The sequence below is a fragment of the Gymnoscopelus microlampas genome, assembly GCF_963454915.1.
Source record: "Gymnoscopelus microlampas genome assembly, chromosome: 9".
Lineage (NCBI taxonomy): Eukaryota > Metazoa > Chordata > Actinopteri > Myctophiformes > Myctophidae > Gymnoscopelus > Gymnoscopelus microlampas.
Window position 1 is genome coordinate 30,909,705 of NC_139946.1, and position 22,363 is coordinate 30,932,067.

Genomic DNA, 22,363 nt, shown 5'->3' on the forward strand with positions numbered 1-22,363 from the left:
TCCATCTCTCATCGTCTCTTCTCACCGCTATTTCTATCCCTCTGTGGGTTACACCCCCCGCCCCCGCCCCACACACACACACACCTCTGCTCTCACTTTCTCACCGTTGAGGGTTCCACTGTCACCATGGAGACAGTGTAAAATGCGTGTATGTGTGTGTGTGTGCGCATGAGTGTGTGTGTGTGTGTGTGTGTGTGTGTGTGTGTGTGTGTGTGTGTGCGTGTGCGTGTGCGTGTGCGTGTGCGTGTGCGTGTGCGTGTGTGTGTGTGTGTGTGTCAATCACACCATTGCTGTGGGCACCGTAGAGGGCAGGTATCTGGTGGTGGTGGTGCTGGTGGAGGCGGTGGATTTGGCCAGGCCGGGGCTGGGTGTCCTGACCGTGGCGTAGGTGGTCACGGGGTGGGCGGGGCTCAACCTCGTGCACACGTTGGCGGGGTTGGCAAAGTGACTCGGCCAGCGCTCGGCGGCGGTCCTGGGCTGCTGCTGTTGTTGCTGGCTCTGCCACGACGGCTTCCTGACCTGGCTCCGGCCCTCCAGGAAGTAGGTGAGCATTTGACCTTTGCCTTTGACACTGACCTGGCCACGGCACACGAAGTGGTAGTGGTCACTGATGATGCGGTGCACGTCCTCCGTCACCTGGAAATGAGTGATACCAACGTATGGACAGTGGTGGAAAGTAGGAAAGTATACATTTACTCAATTACTGTACTTATAATGTACAATTTTGAGGTAGGCCTACTTTTACTTTACTTGAGTATTACTCGATACGTTATACTTCTACTCCACTACATGTCAGAGGCAAATATGGAACTTTTGACACCACTACGATTATTTGACAACTTTAGTTACAAAGCATACTTCTGTGTTACATGCCACTAGTGCACACCCCCCTGCTTTGAAAAAAGGCTTACCATATTCTCAATTCCTCAGACTAAAACGAATTTGCATTAGACCTACAGATTTTGAGAAAGAAAGAGATATCATGTACGCACACTTTATTGAGAGAGGTTACCCTCAAAAGTGGCTTGACTCTGCCTTAACTAAATTAAACAACCAGAACCAGGTTGTGCAGACCAAAAAGAAACATTCATGTGCCTGCATCACCACTAACAATCCATTGAGTAACGATGTACGTAGTATTATAGAGAAACACTGACATGTTTTGTCAGCTGATCCTGAAGGGGCCAAACTGTTCACTGGCCCTCCTCTCTTCTCCCACTATAGATCTCGAAGCATCAGGGACTATATGGTGAAAGCAGACTGCTACATACCCCCCCAGCAACACACTGGCGGCTTGATGGAGTCACCGGCTTCTACCCTTGTCTACACTGTGTAGCATGTAAATACTCCAAGAAAATAAACACATTTAAAAGTGCAGTCACTAACAAACAATACACCATCAGACAGTTTGTCAACTGTAGTTCTTCCAATGTAGTCTACATGATTTCCTGTAAATGTAATCTCCAGTATGTAGGCAAAACATCCAGACCAGTCCGCACACGCATTATAGAACACATGTGTGCCATCAGACGCAAGGACGTAAAATCTCCTATTGCCAGACACTTTATGGAAGCCGGTCACTCTGTAGCAGATCTGTCATTCACAGTGATAGAACAAGTTAAAAAGTCCAGAAGAGGTGGTGATTTAGACACCAAACTCTTACAAACTGAATCCAGATGGATTTTTCACTTGCAATCTGTTAACCCGGGTGGCATGAATGAAGACCTTTCCCTCCAATGCTACCTATAGGAACCCTGCATTTATCTTATTTTGTACTAATTTGTATAATTTATTTTAAAAATCCTTAAATGTTACTAATGTTACTGTTTTAACAAATGTTTTTCAAAAATGTGTATCAAAAGAATGCTGACATGACTGGACTGGATGCATAAACTGTTTATATAGTGAACTTCATGATTCAAATGTAACACAAATGTGTAATCCTGGTTTTTCTGTCTGCAATTGATTTGTCCACGCCCTACGGTAACCATGGTAATGACCTTGAGTAGTGATCCTCAGCACCTGAGCTGAGGTGATCAAGCACCCTATAAAAGCAGTGTATTTGTCTGTGTCCCACCATTATAGCACTGACGAAGGTCCTGGGAGGACAGAAACGTTTGCTTTTTAATCCACTGAGCACCAAGCACATTATGGGCATCTAAAAATAAAGAAAATGTTTTTTCTTTAAGTCTTGTCTAAGGAGTTTTTCCTTAACCTCCATGCAGTGAGCGAGTCTCCTTCAGTCAGTTTACCTTTGTGTTTGAGTCACCTGAAATGTTTTAGTTTTTGTCTAGTTTTAGTCGACTAAATATCATAAGATTATAGTCGACTAAATCTACAGTTGATTTAGTCGACTAAAACGTATTTTGGCGGTCCTTGATGGCGTTGTAATGGCTGATTTTACACGTGGTTGCATGCTGAAAGTCTACAAGCGATCTACAAGCTCACAACAGGGTCGCAACACCCAAGCGCAACCAAACATAAAATGACTTGTCTTTTAGTTCTACTGGATCTCTTCTCCACTAGTCCCTCCCTAACATTTTAGTCTAGTTTTTATTTGTCAATATACTTTGGCTTAGTTTTAGTCATCGTAGCTTAGTTTTTATTTACTTTTCGTCATTGAAAAAAGGTAGTCGCCGAACATTTTTCGTCATAGTTTTAGTCGACGAAATTAACACTGCTGGGCAACGAGGTCAGCGTACCTGTATCTTGCCCTGCACTCCAGTGCTGTCCATCCTGCTGGCTACGTTCACTGTGTTGCCCCAGATGTCATACTGAGGCCTCCTGGCTCCGATCACCCCCGCCACCACTGGACCAACGTTGATACCTGCAGGAGCAACACACAGTGCAGAGGTTCTCAACATTTTCAGGCCATTGTAGAAGTTGAGGCATTACATTTAGTTTGACTCGGTTCCACAGATACATATTGTGAAAATAGCTGGAAAATCATGTGGGGACCCCCCTGGGGCTCCTGACCCACAGGTTGAGAACCACTGTGTATAAAACAATTTACCCTCATACACTGTCAAATCATTTAACGTGTAGAAATGGACCCATATACAAATACTCAATTTTAAATGAACACTTGGGATGTTACTGTGTAGGCCAGACAAGACATGGGAGAGGAAGTCAATATGGCATTGCTCATATATTGCTATAGCCGGTTTGGCGGCCTAACAGTCAGGAAATGTTTGCTTTTCACTAACTACTTGTGGTAATAACTAGAAATGACCTGACCCTATCTAAGCTAACATAATGTTTGCTTTGACACGGTTTATCTACAAGCATGAGCCATTATCACATAGCAAGTCAATACAAGTGTAGCTAGTTATACAGATATGAACAGTATTCAGAATCACCACTGTGACTGAGGTAAACAAGAAACAACAGTAACAGTAACCAAAAAGGGGAAAACATTATGAGCCACGAATGCACCACAACCCTAACCCACACATTCATTGCTTTACTATATAGTGTTCTACAGTTGATTCGACCTCTCTCTCTGGTTGGTGCAATAAACCACTGACTTTTCCCAATGGGTCTCTTCAGTCCTATGAGGATAAATATGGAGATCTCTCATGTCATTCAAGGTGAAGATTATATAGCCATAGAGGAGTACGTGGTAAGTCGAGCCACTGGGTAAGATGAGCCAAATTATAGGTTTACAGTAAGCCATATGATGGATGGCATCATATAGTGTATATAGTGAATGAACTACAGCCAACATTGTGTTTTTGCCAAGTGAAGTGATTTTATTGAGCTTTTTATGTGTGTGAGAGAGAGTAGATAATTGTAAGGCAGTACCACACATCAGGTAGTGATTGTGCTAGTTATAACTTGTGGTGGTGGTGCTGGTGGACGCCGTAGGTCTGTTTTGGCCACACTGGTGTCTTGACTGTAGCACAGGTGGTCATGGATGGGGCGGGACTCAACCTCGAGCGCGCGTTGGCAGCATAAGGGCGAACCGGCTCAGTGGTGCTGCGCTGCTGGCCCTGTGATGTAACTAAGTAACTAAGTACATTTACAACCCTATGTACATTTCGGCCATTTAAAAATAGACAATCTACAAGCTCATAATGCATCACGAAACTCGCGATGCGACGCATTGTGAGCTTGTAGATCTGCTATTTTCAAAAGATTTTTATACATTTTATATATTTGAAAACTTGTGAAATGGGACATTCTGCATAATGAATACTTTCTACTTTTGGTACTTTAAGTACATTTTGATACCAATACTTTTGTACTTTTACTCAAGTAAACTTTGAATTACGGACTTTTACTTAACGGAGTATTACTGCATTGCAGTATTGATACTTTTACTTAAAAAAAAAAAGAGTACTTTTTCCACCACTGATGTTGACCTTCTGACCTGGCTTTGGCCCTCGGGGAAGTAAGTGAGCATTTTGATTGAACTACAGCCAAAATGGTGTTATTGCCAAGTCAAGTGATTTTATTGAGCTCTTGCTGTGTTTGAGGGGAAGTGGATAATTGGAAGTTGGTATTGCACACCAGGTAGTGTTTATGCTAGTTACAGGGTTAGAGATCAGCTGTGATATTTGCTCTGTCTTGCACCTGCCGTGTACCATTTATTTGTTCAGATTGTGGCTATGAGGTAAGATGAGTAACTGCATTTGGGTAAGTGGAGCCTATATTAAATCAGTGAAAATATGTTTCTTGCAACTCATCTATTTACATGCATACAGTGCTATTTTAAGAAAATCTAGGGAAAAAAAGAGAAAAAAAAGAAACTAGAAGATTATGCGGCATAAGCCCTATTTGCACAGGATTAGTATTATGTGGTAATTTAGAAATTACCCCCTGACGTCTGTGTTTTCTTATGGGCTTTTTTTTTAGGGCTTATGCTTGTGGGTCTCAGACTTCATGTGACCAGCCTGTAACATCAGGCATCCATGACGTCCGTATCTGTGACGTATAACCCCAAATTTCCAGCAGGGGTGAGCTCAAAAACGGCATAAAATACTTGTGTGCATTATAATGCATTATACATGTGATTGTGATGCATTATTCCATTAAAACCGGGAAAACATCTGTGTCATTTTCAATTTTTGCGTTGGCTGTTCAAAAATAGCAGATATACAAGCTCGCAGCACGTCACTTCATTGTACATCTGCCATTTTTGAAACATTTTTGAAAAATCTCGAAAGTGTGAGAACTACTGATTTAGAATCTGTAGAATCGGCCTCAAGTCTTAATGGGTTAATAGACCCGACCTTTAACCCATTAAGACCGGGAAAGCATCTGTCATTTAGATTTTAACCATTTTAACCATTATCTTATACTTTGGCTATTCAAAAATAGCAGATATACAAGCTCATAGCACGGCACAAGCTTGTAGATCTGCTATTCTTTTTAAATCGTGAAAGTTTGAATATATACGTACTTGTTAAAGCGAACATTTGTAACTTAAATCTTTGCTTCTGGGGGTCCATGGAACAAAATATTTTACAATAGTTTGCTTTAAAATATATAATATATTCAAAGATTTGCACACATTTTCACGATTTAAAAACAAAATAGCAGATCTACAAGCTCAGAGCGCGACACTCGGTGCCGCACTATGAGTTTGTATATCTGCTATTTTTGAATGGCCAAAGACATCTAAGATGACAGAGATGCGTTCCCGTAAAAGTGGGTTTGCACCGTGGCATTGTTATATTTACTTAAAGTCCAGAACACAAGTACTTTCCTCCAGCACTGCACGCTTCGTACAGCAGTGTGCAGACAGGATGGCATTGTGTACATCAGGACCGAGCTGTGATTAAACACAGGCTCCCCACAGGATACCCAACACAATGGACGCCAGGGCTTCAGGTCTGGCCGTGACGAGCTTCCTTCAGGAACGACCGCTCTTCTGTGATGCGTTTCCCGACACACACGGCCTCGCCGAATTGACCCTCACCACCGAGCCTTGACGGACAGCACGCTTAACGTCCGGTGTGTCGGGGGTCGTGGATCAATTCTGTGTGTGTGTGTGTGTGTGTGTGTGTGTGTGTGTGTGTGTGTGTGTGTGTGTGTGTGTGTGTGTGTGTGTGTGTGTGTGACACACTGTGTGTGACACTGTATGTGTGTGTGTCACTGTATGTGTGTGACACTGCGCGCGCGTGCGTGCGTGCGTGCGTGCGTGCGTGCGTGCGTGCGTGCGTGCGTGCGCGTGATTTCACTCACCCACTCTCAGGACAAAGTCGTTGTATGACTGGTAGTTGATGGCATCCAGCACATCAAACATCTCAACGGCAAAATCTGACACGGTGCACAAGTGTGAGGTGATGGACTTCTTACCCTAGGAATCAGGAATTATAGGCACGCACACACACGCACACACACACACACACACACACACACACACACACACACACACACACACACACACACACACACACACACACACACACACACACACACACACACACACACACACACACACACACTTATTATTAATATACTTGTGAGCCCCCTCCCCACTGATTTCTACTGACAACGTTAATTCCCACAGTGAGGACCAGATTAATGTCCTCTCTTTGCAGGACACAAACCTTCCTTCTGGTGTGTGTGATTATGGAAATCACTGAAGAAGACTGCCATAACAGCGCTGTACATACCAGGGTTTTCCCCCAAAGTAAAGTCAGCACTCTGGCACAAGCCAAACGTTTGCATAAAGTTTGCATAAGTTTGCGAGTCGCAGAAAGGACTCTTTTGTTTGTCAGCCTTGCAGGATTTAAACAAACTTTTTATGAATGCGGAATATGCTGACGCCACAGTGGCTGGTAATCCCTCACACAGGGTTTGAAATGTGACGGCATTCTAAATATCAATGCTTCTCTGAAATGCTGTTGGTAAGACACTCGCGAGCTGGCGTGCAAATACATAAATGCGTATGTATACAGACACGTACACGCACACACCAGTGGTTCTCCAACTTTTTCATGTCAAGGACCCCAAAAATGATATGTATTTGGTCGCAGGCTCCCATCTCAAAATACTTTGTTCCAGGGACCCCAAGAAGCAAAGATTTGAGTTAAAAATGTTTGCTTTAAAAATATACATATTGAAATATTTGCAAAAACGTTCACAATCTTTCAAAAATAACAGATATACAAGCTCATAGCGCTATGAGCTTGTATATCTGCTATTTTTGAATAGCCAAAGTATAAAATAAGGGCTATAGCTAAAATCTAAAATGATACACTTCCCGGATTAAACCCATAGACAGACTTGATTTAGCTGACCCTCGATGAGAATATATACAGTACTACACAATGTCACCAGAAGATGTGAGAAATGCAGAAGAGCAGAATGAGTAGGAAAACAACAGCTGCATGACTGCATCTCTTGTCTCGTATCGTTGTACAACAGCGTCAGTCTATCTGATATAAGTTCAGAGATGGCCGTGGCATCAAAGTGTATCAGTGTGTGCTTTACACAGATGAGAGTGAATCAGCAAATGTATTTACTGGTCAAAGCTGATAAATGCCAGTCCTAATCATACGAGAAAATCATAACAACCACTTTCGTCTCTACAAGTTCTCACATGCTATTTTTGCTACTTTAGTGTGACATTGTGTGGCATTCATTTACGGGAAAAAAAGTTTCAGCACGGACACAAGGTTTCTGCCCGACAGCAACGATATATACAAGCAAACGCACGCTCTCGCGCACACGCACGCACGCACGCACGCACGCATGCACGCACGCACGCACGCACGCACGCACACACACACACACACACACAAACACACACACACACACACACACACACACACACACACACACTGCAGTAAACACTTATTGCTTAAGTGTACCTTGGATGCAGTTGTAGGTACCAGCCCTACAGCGGCCATGTATGTACTGCCAATGGTCTTGATTTTCTCTATGTCTGTGTAGCACTCTTTACTCATCAGCTAGACACCCAGGGAGGAAGAGTGGAGGGAATTCACATTATTCATATTGACAGGAGTTGTTTGTTCATCTCCGGAATAGAAAAAATAGCAAATTAATCACATACAATTAACGATGACTGCACGCAAAGAGAGATGATTTACAACTTTCCAACTGCTTGTCTCCAAACCGTGAATTAATTGTCACTTTCAACTTTAAAATAAAATGGAAAATAGGCAGCAAAGTAAGAGTGATTCACTAGAACAGATTATGTTAATCAGTTGTACTAATCAAATGTTCATGTTGGTGATGATGAACGATCTGTGTGCTGTGGTCGGGTCCCGGATCTCTGGTTATGAGTTCCATGGTTAATTCACAAAGCCTGGAAACACGTCTGTGTCATTTTAAGATTTCTTTGGCTATTTTTGGGAAAATTGTGAACATTTGTGCAAATCTTTGAATATATATATTTTTTTTTTAAGCAAACAGATTTACAATCTCATAGGGCGGCACTCGGTGCCGCGCTATGAGCTTGTATATCTGCTATTTTTGAATAGTCAAAGAAATCTAAAATGACACACATGCGTTCCCGGTCTTAATGGGTTAAGGTGTCTCCTGTTTCGGTTTCCTACTAATCTCAATAAGGGGCAGTGGTCTGGCCACTGTCACAGTGAATGTAACATAGTAACTTTGGCAGTAATGAGGACTATAGTGCATTACTTGTCATATCACATTGACAACATATCTTCTCAACCTTACAGTCAGAACCACCGTATGACATTTTCGATTAATCGAATAATGGAAATGTACATCTTTGTCGGGTGTAAATCTCATACTGTATGTCCAGAACTGTTACTTTTCAGGATTAAAATAAAAAACATAGCAAAAGTAGCAGATCTACACGCTCAAAACGCGTCCCTTCGCGCCGCATTTCGAGCTTTGCAGATCTGCTACTTTTGTTTTGTTTTGTGTGATGCTGTAGAAAAACACAAAAAGTTCAAATGTGGAGATAAGAGGTTTCTAGCCCGCACAGCGACAATATACTTTTTACATATCAACGAATCAATGAACCGCTTATACTCATTTTATACATCGTTGCACAACAGTGTCGTCGCATAATAGTGAAAATAGCAGATCTACAAGCTCTAACGGTCTCAAGGTTGATTCACCTCATCAAAGTCAGCGATGATCTCGTTGAGCAGCCTCAGACACTCCACCCCCATGTTGTTGCCGTCCAGCTCGATGTAGAAGTCGTTAAAGTTGGCGATGGAGGCGAAAAGCACTCCGACTTGCGCGTACGACTGGTAGTACAGGTCCTGGAAGAAGAGCCAAGTACGTCAACACTTTGTTCAGGTGAAAGTATGGCTTTTTTTGTTGTTAGACAAAGCATAAATTTGCCCACTTAAACCCTATACACTTAGTTGACCAGAGTCTCCCAGGGGTCTATACTAGGCACCCTCCTTTTATCCCCTGTGCACTAACCTGTAATATCTTAATCAAAAATAGCCAATCTACAAGCTCACAACGTGTTACAACGTGATGCCTTGTGAGCTTGTAAATCAGCTGTTATCACCACAATGTTCAACCCAGAATAGGGTTCATGTGTTAATGTTGACGAATGAATGAGAATGAAGTCGGAAAGGTCAGGAATTGCAGATGGCCACATTATTGCTTTCAGCTGGGATGAGATTTCACAAACAGTATATGACAGTACGTATTTAAACTATACTGAACTATTATGCAATGTCAAATTAATCTTGTTGGCTTGTAAGCTTGTGTGTATGTTAGCGGGAATAATGTATAAAAGATAGACTAAGGCAGTGTGTGTGTGTGTGTGTGTGTGTGTGTGTGTGTGTGTGTGTGTGTGTGTGTGTGTGTGTGTGTGTGTGTGTGTGTGTGTGTGTGTGTGTGTGTGTGTGTGTGTGTGTGTGTGTGTGTGGGGAGGTGGGGGGGTCGTTGCAAGTTGCCACCCCAGTGTGAAAATGATTTTTGAAAAGGGCCTTTATGTTAGAGCGAAGAAGAAATGTCTGTCTATGAAATCCAGTCACTAAAGTAGCACCGGGCTGCGATATGAATACAGAGTGTGTTGGTGACCTTTAGCCCAGAGGAGACACAGAGGGGGCCCATTCTGTACTCTGTCTAGCTGTGAGGGTCACCAATGTGCCGGAAACATGCTTCCTGCCCACCGCCACCCCCACAATGTTTACAAAACAAGCCTGTCCTCATGAGGGGGATACAAATTTCCTGGAGGATGTCTGATTTCATCACTTCCTGCGCGGGGGGGGGGGGGGGGGGGGGGGGGGGAGGGGATGGGGGGGTGGACAGCTAGAGATCAGTGGAGGGAATGTTCATCAATCCCTTGGGAACAGACACACTAGGGCTGTCACTCTTAAACACCACAACACATGGTCCAACAACTGTCCTCAAACAGTAGAGTAGGATGTTAGTTTGCCCTGCGGCCGGGGGCGGTGTTAATTTATCTATTTATTTTCATTCCGAGAGCGTACAGCTATAACCATATGGACCCGTATACCCTCCCTGAGTTAATATTAATAATAATAATCATGCATTTTTATTCATAACGCACTTTACATTCTTGTGAATCTCAAAGTGCTACTGTCACGGTCCGCTCCTCAGCCCTTGGACTTTGTCTGTGTTTATTACTTTTGGACTTTTACTTTGTATTCCTGTTCTGTTTTGGTCTTTTAGTTCTGTGTAGTTTGTTGCCTTGGTGTTCTGTGTTTTATTGTGTAGTATTGTTCCTTGTGTTTCCTGTCTGCTTAGTTATCTGTACCTGTCTTGTCTAACCAGTCCTGTGATTGCCAGTGTTTCCACCTGTGTCCCCTTAGGCCCCTCGCCTATCCCAATGTTGATTGTCTGTTGTGTTCACCTGTGTCTAGTTAGTCCTTGTCTATATTTATGCCCCTGTGTGTTTGGTACTTTGTCCGTTTGTCGTTGTATTTGATGTGGTTAGTTCTGCCCCAGTGTGTTTTCCAAGTCTTTCTTAATTCTAGTACTAAGTCCTAGTATTCTAGTGTAAGTCCATGATTCCTGTTGTTTTCCCACTGTGGAGTTTTGGTTAATAAAACCTCCTGAATATTCACTGCTCAGCCTGTATCTGTCATTCTGCATTTGAGTCCTACACCTCCAGAACATCATTGTGACAGCTACAGGGTTTAAAAGCATGGCATAAACACAGCATAGGTAACCATACAATTACATGGGACACAACTAGGCTAGACTAAAGGGTCAAATAAAAATAGGGCAAAGACAAAAAACAAAGGCCCAGGAAAAATTCAGAAAACGGGTGACAAGAAGGTCAGTTGGCTCTCATGCATTGGAGGAGGCATGAGCTCGGCCCTGGCCTCCCTAGGCTGGTGGGGGAGTGTAGTGGCCAGGATCACTTAGCATATTGGCACCGGGTGAAAAAATGGTTACAAAATCAAGGAATATTTTTTTTTTTTAAAAGACATGGGGCTGTATAGCAGAAGGCCCGGTCGCCCATGGTGCAGAGGTTGATGTTGGGGACAAGAGTTGGATTAACACTCAGCTGAGGATCTTTACTGTATGTGACCTGGAATAAATGAGGCTATACAGTTTCCTATATTCAACCAGGTGCCTGGTGTTCTAGGACTAACGTTGAATTCATACACCAACATATCAGAACAGGCAGACAGTCTACATTACCCAAAAGAAAATACAGGTGGTCCCAGGGGGTCCCCAGACAAATGAGCTAATAGCATATTTGATTTTGATCTACAAGCTCACAATGTGTCGCATCGCAAATATTTTTTAAACAACAGCTTGAAGATCTGCTATTTTCTGTTTTCGATTTTCATTGAATATTTTCGCAGAAAATAGCAGATCTACAAGCATGTGACGCGAAAAACAGAAATAGAGCTCTGAGGGTCTCCGCTCAACCATACTGTATATAGGGGTTTAAGTAGTCCTATAAGTCCTTTCCTTTTGGGACCATCAGTCCAGTTCCCACCAAAAGCTTCCAGAAGCTCACCATGTTCCTGGGGTTGGACATGAGGAAGTGCTGGGCTACGTGGGCGGGCAAAAGATTGAACAGGATCCTCTTGTTGTCCAGCTTCACCTTTTCCATCTCGTCTCTCTCCTCCTCCGCCTGGACAACCGTCACCACAAAAGCACAAAGATGGAGAGGGTATAAGGTGGGGCCTTGCAAAGTGACACAAATAGAAATCTGATAGACCAGGGATCTTCAACAGGGGGTCCGGGACCCCTAGGGGGTCCGCCAAATCTTTGTGTGATATGATTTTTTTTTTTACCATAACCACTTGAACCCTAACATCCCTATTCTGAGGAGAACTTTAGCCAAAAATAGCAGATCTACAAGCTCGCGAGGCGTTGTGAGCTTGTAGATCGGCTATTTTTGGCAAAGAGGTATAGGTGTAGAGGGGGAAAAAAAGCAGACCAAGTAAAAAAAAAAAGTTTAATCTGAAACACAATTTTATATAGAGGGGGTCCCTGCTTCATCTCTCTCTCAGCTAGGGGGTCCTTGGCCTGAAAACGTTGAAGACCCCTGTGATAGACCTTGAGGCCGATTCTATACAAATGCCTTCGAAGTCACAAAGTGACGCGCTGTGAGCTTGCATATCTGCTATTTTTGATCGAAATCGAAAATCACACAGATGCTTTCCCGGTTTTAATGGGTTAAAAAAAAAAGAAGGAAGGAATATAAAACAAAAAACGAAACACTTAAATTCATAGCTGCAGAGCTGGGTTGCTGACATGTGTAATTGCTCATTCTTATCACTAGAGGGTGGTAATGACTTACAAACATGACAGCCAGACTGTCAAATACTGCAGATTAAATGGACACGAAACTAGATCAGTTGAGGTTCTCAAAAGTGGGGACCAGGGACCCTCGGGGTTCCTTGAGGGGGTCCAAACATGTCTGTAACCCTGAGAGTTATGGTGTCCTTCAAATTAAAAGGTTTGAAAACCTTTTTTTTCTCCTTCCCCCACTGAACTATATATACCGTGGCACACACACTGCATACACTGTATCTACAAATAGAAAGCCGTATGTACACATTTTGCACAAATAAATACACATGAAGAGCTGAAATAATGCATGTGCAAATGCAAATATGCACACATATAGGCTACGGTATACAGACACACACGCACAAACATAGACAGACACATAAGCATGCTGCATGCATGCTCACACGCAGTGGTGGAAAAAGTACTCAATTGCTTTACTTAAGTAAAAGCACCAATACTGCAATGTAGAAGTACGTTACAAGTAAAAGTCCGGAATAAAAAATGTACTTGAGTAAAAGTGCAAAAGTATTGGCATCAAAATGTACCAAAGGTAAAAGTACTATAATATTTGAATGTACATCTGAAAAGTAACTAGTAACTAAAGTTTCCAAATAATTGTAGTGGAGTAAAAGTACAATATTTGCCTCTGAGATGTAGTGGAGTAGAAGCAAAAGTATTGGAAATTGGAAATACTCAAGTAAAGTACAAATACCTCAAAATTGTACTTAAGTGCAGTACTTGAGTAAATGTACCTAGTTACTTTACACCACTGCTCACACGCACGCATGCACACACATACACACACACACACACACACACACACACACACACACACACACACACACACACACACACACACACACACACACACACACACACACACACACACACACACACACACACACACACACACACACACACACACACACACACATACACACACATAGACACCTGAGTGGCCCAGAGGTAGTCCAGCCGTAGTTTGAGGTCCAGCTGTCTGGAGTGCAGAGCCAGGGCTACAGTGAATAATATGACAGCTAAGACAGGATCATAGCCTCGCGTGTGGAGGAACCCTCCTCTGAAAAATAAAAATCACAGTAAACACATGTAGGGTTAGATTTGTTAAAACAAACATGGGGGGTATTTTCTATAACCACTCAAGCCCTATATACTCCTTTTTACCTAAATATTCTGGAGGGAAAAAAAAACATCTGGTTTACACACTACTCAAGGTCAAGGTCAAGTTTAGTAATATGTCTCAAACTGGGCAATTTATGCTACAGCAGATAATGAGAACACAGTAAACATACATAAACAAGAACATAGACATGGTCACAAGATCCAAATAATAATAATAGTATAAGTATAAGCGTCCCCAACAACAACAACCACCCTACCCCCCACCCACCTCCATAATTGTGGACTGTAGACCACGACCATATTGCACCATAGGAAACAGAAAAACACATCAGCTCATCATTACCATCCTCCCAGATGGAGATGGGCCTGTTTACTGTCCCCTACAACTGAACAACAGCCTCCTCCTCCTCCTCCTCCTGCTTCCATCACTGATGGCACAAATGGAAGTGCAGTGGTGTAAAGTAACTTAAAGGGATATTTCACGTTCAAAAAAACTTTTGGTCATTTTTCAGGCTTTTTAAGTTGCTTGATTCAGTATTTAGATATTTGATATTCATTTTATCAGACACGCCCCCTTCCTATACAAACCCATTATAACTTCAAACTACATTTTGAACATGTTAGATTCCTCAAAAACACCCGTCCTTGGTTCTGGTGACTCACCCTGCCCTCCAGATACGCGAGGGGGGCGTGTTTTTTCGATAACTTTTTTCATTTATAAAAAAAATAATAATTGGAAAATGAAAAAAATTAAATACAATCAAAAGAATTAATAAAATAAATGAAAAAAGTAATCGAAAAAACACGGCCCCCTCACATATTAGGAGGGCAGGGTGAGTCAGCAGAACCAAGGACGGGAGTTTGAAGTTATAATGGGTTTGTATAGGAAGGGGGCGTGTCTGATAAAATGATTATCAAATATCTAAATACTAAATCAAGCAACTTAAAAACCGTCTGGGGGGCTCACAAAAGCCTGAGTAGACGATAAAATGACCCAAAGTTTTTTTGAAAGTGAAATATCCCTTTAAGTACATTTACTCAAGTACTGTACTTAAGTACAATTTTGAGGTACTTTTGCTTTACCAGAGTATTTCCAATAGTATTGATACTTTTACTTAGGAAAAACATTTACTTTGTTTCCACCACTGGGTGTAGGTATAAATGACAATTTGTTTCTAGTTGCAGGGGCCTCAAAACCGTTGGTCGGAAGGCAAGAACCTGTATTCAGGATTTAGGTGATGAGAGCTGTCCGCTCTAATAGCTTTCTCATAATTTGATGCCCGGTGGAGGCTCAAAGAGTCTCCATTGAGTCTCCATTAAGTCTCTGCCGGGCATCAAATTATTCGCTTAGGAATGCGACAAAAACAAAAAAAATCTCCATGAATTCAAGGCTTCATGTGGTGTGTAATTGATGGAAAATAAGTAATTTTTGGGGTGAACTATTCCTTTGGGCACCAGCTTGTCATACATATGACTCTGACAGCTGAATACTACCCCCACAAACTTGCTAACCCCCCTCACAACCCCGTTAAGGGCATTTTTCTGTCTAACGCTAAGGTTTCCATACCAACAAATGACAGCAAAGGAACAGACTGTATGAAAGCCCTGTAGAACAAAATCATCAATGACTCTGAAATTTGGCTAGCTTCCTTAAACAGACGAGGCGCTGCTGACCTTTCTTACACACCACTGAGCCTGTAGATTTGTAATTAATATCTTAATCTCTTAATATATTTAATGAAATGAATTGGGAACATTTCCCCAAAATAAGTATGCCAGGGTTAATGCGGTTAACGTGCATTTTTAATTAAATTGTAAAAATGTAGATATTATCAAACATAAATATCAAACATAATCAGACAGTCCTCATTTCGCAAAGGAGAAAGCAGGCATTTTATTCGCACTCACGCACGCACGCACGCTCGCTCGCACGCACGCACGCACACACACACACACACACACACACACACACACACACACACACACACACATACGCACACACATGCGCCAACTTCATACATTTAGCACGTGAAACAATACATCCGGGGTCCCCTCACCCCACCGCTTGGCGATAGCCACTGGTCTCCATGACGACCGTGTAGCTGACGGACAGGAAGAGGAGCAAGAGGATCTTGGGGAGCGAGGAGACGTGGAGGTAAGGTACGATGGTGAGGGTCCCGGCCACGCAGGACAGGAGGGCGTACGCCACGTTGGCACATGCCCGGTACTCCGTCGCCGTGCCATTGGCCGGACCGCCTGCCGCGGCCGTATCCAGGGCGACCGTCTCCGACGAGCGGGCGGGGTTGGCGACCCCCCCTCTCGTCCAAGGTACACAGCCCACCTGGTAGAAGGATGACAACAGGAGATATGTACGTACAGTGAGACCCTCAGTCGTTCATTCATCCATTTGTAACAATAAAGATGATTTTGAATTCTGAGAGTGTGCAAATGTAAGTAAATGGACCCTAACGCTGTGTTCACATTGGACGAGAAAATATCTTTCTAGACGCTTGAATCGGATTCTAATAACAACGTTTTAATCTAGCTGTGGTGTGTGAAAATAAGAAAAAACAAGCAACTACGTGTTGTATTTCATGACTAAAATATGTCAGTCGTTTACAATCAAGCTGTCAAAATCAAGATGCCTCTTTTCTCCTTACCGAGCTCCCCGCTCGGTAAGATGTCACGTCTGGACTAAATACAATGCAGTGTGACTAAAACACCAATTCGGGAGCTTGTTTTGTGCAATAAAACAGATGTTCACAGGGACCCCTCCAGCGTTCATTTACCAGTGTTAATTTACACTCTCTGAGTTACAAAAAACGTCTCTTTTACAGTAAGTGCTACCCACTCATTACTAGTGTAGGAAAGGCCATGACAATGATGATTCCCTTAGGCTTAATATAATAGGTAGCACATTCACAACCAGTCCCTTAACAGGCTGCAGGGCCTTCTTGGACATATAAGCCCGCCCACGGCAATCATAATTTATTGTTTTCAGGAACGTCGCCTCAGTTGGGATTTCCCAGCTGGAGAGGAGACTCGCGTTGCCTGGTTCACCTCGTTCGCACCGCTCATTGCAAAATTGCGCCAACTCACGCATTAACTTTGTATGTAATATTGCAGCTCGAAAAAATATCTTCGTGTTCGGTGTGAACACGAATCCTTTTCGGGTCCATTTGGTTACTTTTGTACACACTCGTAACCCTCAGGATTTTTGCATTCTCTGTCTTGGTATCTTCATGTGTCATTTTATGCAAAGCACTTTGGATTGCCTTGTAGTTGAAATGTGCTATACAAACTAAATTGCCTTACCTACTGTGTACACACTTACCACACAGGCCTGGGCAACAGAGTAGGTAAGCAGGACTAGGATGACGCAGAGTACGGTGCGGATCTGAATGTTGAGACAGCCTGGATGACACTGAAAGAGCACAGAACAACAGTGTAGAGGCAGGTGTGTGTGTGTGTGTGTGTGTGTGTGTGTGGGGAGGGGGCACGGAGTGTGAATCCAAGGAAGGTAATCGAAGCACCTGTTTATCTACCTCAAAGCTATCCCCAAAGCTTCATTAGTTCAGGAGAGGGAAGCAAAGGGCTGGGCGTAGCGGAGTGGCCAGAGAAGCTGTCTGGTTAATCAGAAGGTCACATCCTAAAGAACAACATCAACGCTGATTGGGTGTCGAGACGCGAACGGTGAAGCTAAAGTCGCCTCAGTTGGCGCCTCCCTGCCCGTGTTCAAGTGTCCCTAAGCAAGACACTTAACCCCTAACCCCCATCAGACCAGCCATCAGCTGGGTGAAGCTGAAAACTGAATATCACCCGCGGGATTAACAAAGGTCTCCCCTTCAGCCCAATCACAGCCCTGTTGACTTCCATAAAAAATGTCAAACATTATGTGAAAATAAATCTTCTGTGGCCCACTGGCACTGTGCATAAGAAATTTGGAAACAGAGACAGACACACAGACACACAGACCTACGGCTAGACTCCTGCAAATCCACCCCGAAAAAAATGAAGGAAAGAAAATGGGGTTTGAGCATATAGGCATATTGTGGCGGATCGTTTACACAAGCACTCCATTAGCAGAGGGGGAAAAGCAGAATAAATCCTCATCAGGGGTCATCAATATGGCGAGACTTGTCCTTGGCAAATGTTTGATTTCTCATAGTGATCCCAATTGCTGAATGTCAGTCTCCAGGTTTTCTTCAGAATATGTCTTTGGCTCTTTGTGTGTTTCTGGTAACATTATTGTCCGCTTGTTTGTATGCCCATGGAAAAAATATCATATTGACAAAAATGTCCACCGCAAGCCGGCATGGCAATGACCCCTGATCCTCATCCTGACTGCCAAGCGAGCGAGCGAGCGATTTAAATTGGGGAGAAAAAAAGGGTCAAAAAGGGGTCAAAAAGCAAAGTGATTGAAACACAGGTGTTTTAATGACTTTTCATCGCTTACTCGCTTGATCGCTGGCAGTGAGAATGCAACAAGCCAACACAATATGACCGTTTGCACTGTAGCAAACAGTATGCAGCATGTGGTTCTCAAACTTGTTCGTGCCAAGGACCCCCAAATTGATATGTATGTGGCCGCCGCGGACCCCCATCTGAAAATATGTTGTATCAGGGACCCCCAGAAGCAAAGGTTTGTGTTAAAAATGTTCGCCTTTAAAAAAAAAGGATTTGCACACATTTTCAAGATTTAAAAAAATAGCAGATCTACAACTATATTGTATTGTATATCTGCTATTTTTGAATAGCCAAAGTATAAAATATGGATAAAGGGGTTAAAATGATTGTGACGCTTTATTAACTCATTTTGCTGGGGACCCCCTGGTATCCCCCCAAGGACCCCTGGGGGTCCCCGGACCCCACTTTGAGAACCACTGGTATACAGTATAGAGAAGAGGAGAGTAGGGGCTGTCCTACCTGAACCCTGGTGAGGTGCAGGTACATGATGCAGGCCACATGGAAGCACACACACAGCACCAGCAGCAGCAGCACAAACATTCCCCTGGGGACGGAGGGCAGATGAGAGAGAGAGAGAGAGAGCACACTTTCCCAACTTTACATTAACTAAGATGCAAACAACCTCTGTTCTAATTGTCTCACTGCATTTAATACCTTACCAACACTGTTCCAACTTCCATTACACAAATGGACAAACCCTGTGAGTGTGTGTGTGTGTGTGTGTGTGTGTGTGTGTGTGTGTGTGTGTGTGTGTGTGTGTGTGTGTGTGTGCGTGTGCGTGTGTGTGTGTGTGTGTGTGTGAGAGTGTGAGTGTGAGTGTGAGTGTGAGTGTGAGTGTGAGTGTGTGTGTGTGTGTGTGTGTGTGTGTGTGTGTGTGTGTGTGTGTGTGTGTGTGTGTTACTATACTTGTGAGGACTAAACGTCCCCACAAGTATAGTAGAATATGAGAAATAGACGTTGTGAGGACCATTTTCTTGGTCCTCACAAGATAAATTGTTATTTTAAGGTTGAAAAAAGATTTTTAGAGATACGTTTACTATTAGAAAAAGATTCAGGTTGGGGTTAGGTTCAGGATTAGACCTTTTAGAGGTTAGGTTTAGGGGGTTTGGGTTAGATTTTCCCCTATTTTATACTTAGTTGTGCGGCGATGTCAAACACCGGAAAATATCCGATCTACAAGCTCACAACGTGTCGCAGCGCGACACGTTGTGAGCTTGTAGATCTGCTATTTTCCGGCTTTAGACTCGGCTTCCTAAAATGTTGATGTCCTCACAAGTATAGTAATACAAACGTGTGTGTGTGTGTGTCTGTGTGTGTGTGTGTGTGTGTGTGTGTGTGTGTGTGTGTGTGTGTGTGTGTGTGTGTGTGTGTGTGTGTGTGTGTGTGCGCGCGAGCGTGCACATGCATGCGTGTGCGTGTGTCTTTGCACTTACTGTGGGATCATTAGCAGATAGATAAGGCCAAACAGTGTAGCGAGGATCAGAGACAGAACCACTGCACTGATGAAATGATCATCGTCCGCCCGGTGATACTGAGAGAGAGAGAGAGGAACCCAGAGACAGACAGATGTAAAGAGAGTGAGAACGGAGGGAGCAGAGAGAGAGAGACAGAGAGAGAGAGAGAGAGAGAGAGAGAGAGAGAGAGAGAGAGAGAGAGAGAGAGAGAGAGACGGACAGTGAGCTATGATGAAGATCATTTCTGTTACCCCTGATTTATATTTGCTCGCTGGTGTCTCGCAACGAAAATGCGCAACCAAGTAGAAATCAAGCTTTAACAACTCAGTGACACAGATGTGTGCCACAACACAGCCCAGTGAAATCTTCACTTGAACTATGAGAGGGTACAACATTATTACTACCAGGACCATTTTACTGTGTGTGCCCCTCAAACCTGAATGTTAACCCATTAAGACCTGAGGCCAGATCTACAAATGCCTCAGTAGTTTTTCAAAAGAAAATCTAAAATAGCAGATGTACAAGCTCGCAGTGCAGCACGAATGATGCTTTGAACAGATGCTTTCTTGGTTTTAATGGGTTAAAGCGTCCCTATACTGGGCGTGTCATAATAGGTGATCACTCAACAAAAATAGAAGATCTACAGTCTTGTAGATCGGCTATGTTTGGCAAAGAGATTTTGGTGTAGGGGGAAAACAGGACGGGGACAAGTGCAGACCCCTGGGGGACCCCATCCGTCTGCTATCTTGTCAGATCAGTTCAAAAACCCACTGATGGAGATTCACTAATTCCAGTGGCTTCCAATGTAAAACTGGAGTCACTTCCTTGCCTACTGTACATAATTGGTGACGTTTGGAAATACGAGTCAAATAGGACCCTGGCCAGACTGAGAGGCCAAGTGAGGAAAAAAAGTCAGCCGAACGGAGCGAATCAGTCTGGATTCCAGGCTATTTTAGGGACAAGCAATGTATTGATATTATATGGATATCGTGATATAAGACTAGATATCACCTGGCTGGATAGTAGTTTGTAATAGTAACATTGTTATATATACTGTAAGTGTTGTCTTTTCCTCAAATATTTTATACTTTCAAAATGTTAATGCGACATTATTGTCACAATATTGATATCAAGGTATTTAGTAAAATATATATATATTGATTTTGTCCGTAACGCAAAGCCCTAGGCTATTAATTTCATTCTAGCACTTGTCTAATGTTTCTTAACATCAGGTTCGGGGACCACCAGGGGTCTAAAATATAACTCTTAAGATTGTACAACTGGAACCATTTGGTTCCATTTGTACACTCTCAGAGATAAATAAACACTCAAGATTTTACAGCGTAGACTGTAGACTCTATACACAGTCTGGTCCCAAGACCAGATGTTGAGCACCAAGGCAGACTAGGTCACACAAAACGATGGAGCAGATAATTTTGTGCCCACCGCCGCTGCGGCACTGAGTCAGTCGTCTGAGACCAATTTGAACGTCCGGTCTGCCTTCTAATGCCTACCTCATTCTCTCCATGTTGCCAAGCTAATCGCTTCATCATCATACTTAGTTACTGGTGACAATGTGAATTTCCCCCGAGTATCAATCGTCTGCAAGAAGTTAAATACGTGACAATTAACTCAGTTTGTACTGAGCGTTTGGTTTGACATGCTGCTCAGCCAGGCCAATTTGAATGTGTGGGGCATGCACACACACACACGAATTGCACTTGTACTCACCTAAACACACACACACACACACACACACACACACACACGCGCGCGTGCGCGCACATGCAAAAATCCATCCCCATGCAGTTGTGTGTCTTCTTTATATCTCTACCCACCCACGCTCACACAGGAGAAAGATATCACGTGTGCAAGCTCAGACGCTCCCAAATCATTAGCTGTACCCCCCTCCTGAGAGGGTGGGTGGATTCCTCACACACACACACACGCGCGTGCATACACACACACACACACACACACACACACACGCACATACACACACATCACAGACAACAGGCGTGGGAGAGAGGAAAAGGGGAGAGAAAGAGAATTAGAGGCTGTATTGTACGTGTATGTAAGAGTAATGCAAGAGAGAGAGCGAGAGGAAGAAAAAGCAGAGGATGGAGTCACGAAGAATTCAATCCCTTAAACCCTACATACTTCACTGACAGTGGTCAGAGCCATAAGGAGAGTTGCATCACCTCCGTTCACTTCATCGGGCCAGGTCTTCTACATAGCCTTCTATTGGCGAATAGTAACAAAGCCCTGAACCGGAAATGCTTATCACTATTTCGAGTTTACATGAACCACGTGACCGGCGCTGTTTCTGCCCCCTCATTGACGTAGCTCTCCAATAGAAGGCTCTGACCGTGGTACCCCAGGAGTCGGTATTTTGGTCCCCTCCTATTTTCGTGCGTGCACACGTGCATGCTTGTGTGTTTGTGTGCATATTTGCAGAGGCGTGTCCTTCTCTGTCCTCACCGTGCTCTCCCTGTCTCTGTTTCTGTAGTTCAGGGTGACAACATTGAAGTCCGACGTCCCAGACTCCGTCTGCCGGGCCTCGATGAGCCGGCCGATGTAGCGGTTGACCCGGGTCCCGGGCGGGAGCT

General features: G+C 43.5%; 1 protein-coding gene across 2 annotated transcripts in view; it reads right to left on the bottom strand.

Annotated features, from left to right (window-relative positions):
- Window positions 1–279: 279 nt before the first annotated feature.
- adcy1a (adenylate cyclase 1a) overlaps window positions 280–22,363 on the bottom strand; it is a gene marked incomplete at both ends in the record, with an annotated part of 53,371 nt that continues 31,287 nt past the window's right edge. The window contains 12 exons of one of the 2 annotated variants that reach the window (XM_084065861.1): window positions 280–636; window positions 2,703–2,827; window positions 6,190–6,304; window positions 7,824–7,922; window positions 9,069–9,215; window positions 11,912–12,028; window positions 13,645–13,771; window positions 15,891–16,174; window positions 17,168–17,257; window positions 18,760–18,844; window positions 19,734–19,831; window positions 22,236–22,363. The exon at window positions 22,236–22,363 is cut by the window's right edge and continues 67 nt beyond it. In XM_084065861.1, coding sequence (XP_083921987.1) covers window positions 280–636; window positions 2,703–2,827; window positions 6,190–6,304; window positions 7,824–7,922; window positions 9,069–9,215; window positions 11,912–12,028; window positions 13,645–13,771; window positions 15,891–16,174; window positions 17,168–17,257; window positions 18,760–18,844; window positions 19,734–19,831; window positions 22,236–22,363 — 1,772 coding nt within the window. The remainder of the gene's footprint in view (window positions 637–2,702; window positions 2,828–6,189; window positions 6,305–7,823; window positions 7,923–9,068; window positions 9,216–11,911; window positions 12,029–13,644; window positions 13,772–15,890; window positions 16,175–17,167; window positions 17,258–18,759; window positions 18,845–19,733; window positions 19,832–22,235) is intronic. The other variant, XM_084065862.1, reaches the window with a different exon arrangement.